This window comes from Wasmannia auropunctata, unplaced genomic scaffold, assembly GCF_000956235.1.
Source record: "Wasmannia auropunctata unplaced genomic scaffold, wasmannia.A_1.0 LD279461.1, whole genome shotgun sequence".
Lineage (NCBI taxonomy): Eukaryota > Metazoa > Arthropoda > Insecta > Hymenoptera > Formicidae > Wasmannia > Wasmannia auropunctata.
Genome location: NW_012083429.1, coordinates 1 through 1199, shown reverse-complemented (window position 1 = coordinate 1199; position 1199 = coordinate 1). Strand labels below are relative to the sequence as shown.

General features: G+C 29.9%; 1 protein-coding gene across 1 annotated transcript; it reads right to left on the bottom strand.

The window, feature by feature from the left end:
- Positions 1–55: 55 nt before the first annotated feature.
- On the bottom strand, positions 56–1120 carry LOC105461731 (pheromone-binding protein Gp-9-like). The gene is made up of 2 exons (XM_011708242.1): positions 948–1120; positions 56–374 (listed from the first exon to the last, which is right to left on the bottom strand). Exons 1-2 carry the CDS (start codon positions 1093–1095, stop codon positions 244–246), a joined length of 279 nt encoding a protein of 92 aa, XP_011706544.1. The 5' UTR covers positions 1096–1120; the 3' UTR covers positions 56–243.
- Positions 1121–1199: the final 79 nt, after the last annotated feature.

Here is a 1199-nt window from a genome sequence, read left to right as displayed (position 1 = left end):
TCTGACCAATCGATTGGTGATATTAAATTTTCGAAAAAATAACGTATTTGTTTTCAAAATTGCGTGTTAAGCAAAATCATTTCGGCAAATGCCTACAAGTTGAAAATTTTGTGGGTGCGAATTCGCACTGAGGTGTCCTTTACGGGTTAAGTCTTAAAAAAATTAAAAAATTTTAAATTTATTAGATCAGATTAATCTTATGTTGTTGAACATTATGTATAAAATACTTATTTAACAGGATATTTAAAATGAACTTACTAAATTCTGTTTCTTCAAAACACAAGCAATCCAGCAACCAATTTTTCTTGTTTTTTCTTCATTTTCAGATTTAGTATGTACGTTAGTCATTATGTCTTCCTCTTTGTAAAAGTCATCTAAGAAATAACCTCGATTAATTCAAGAAAAAATTTGTTTTTTGTAAAAATGTTAACTTAAATAAAACATATCAAAATTGTAAAGAAAATGCCCAGTTAAATCTGGAAAAGCATAAATATTCAAAACCAAGGAAAGATTTAGATGAGAAACACAAGAAACTTGCAATAATGTACCTAATTATAAGTTGCTTTTCATTTTCACATAAATGATACTGAGTCGAAAGTTATGTGCGTATTTTATACTCAGATAATGACGTCATTATTTGTTTCCTTTGTAGCAAAATTATTGCATAAAACATAGATTTATATATACCTCACTTTCAATGTGAATTAACAAAAGATGCAATAAACTACACAGTCTCGAGCTTATGCATATTATAAGTAAAAACTCAGTTGAATCTCATTATTATAATAAAAAAGAATGTACATTTAGTTGAATTATGACGTCACAAATGAGATCTTTGTGAGTTTTGGTGTAAATGGAAAGTAAATTAGTAGACACGGTAGTGTCTCGGTGTCAAGTATGACACTGAGACCGCCCCGTGGATACTTTACGCGAGTCGTATAATTTACCTCGAGTCAAATCATTTTCAGTTAGGCAAGTGTCAAAATCCTCTTCAATAGGTTGTGCTCCATTTTTCAGCTGTTCTTTGATTGTGAGTTCTGTTGAGCTAGACGACTGAAACTTAAAAATAAAATATTTATATACAGAGTGTCCCATTTTAATCGATCACCTCAAATATCTCATAAACAGTGCATTTTAGAGAAAAATGTTTCAGACAAAAGTTTTGGGACTTCGAAGGGAACATAAGATGATAACATTGG

Bases quoted from the DNA above. Each gene is read 5' to 3' on its own strand.
- LOC105461731 (XM_011708242.1), bottom strand. From the start codon at position 1,095: ATGGGACACTCTGTATATAAATATTTTATTTTTAAGTTTCAGTCGTCT. The intron at 375-947 runs GTAAATTATACG...GTTATTTCTTAG, and splicing joins TGAAAATGATTTGACTCGAG to ATGACTTTTACAAAGAGGAA.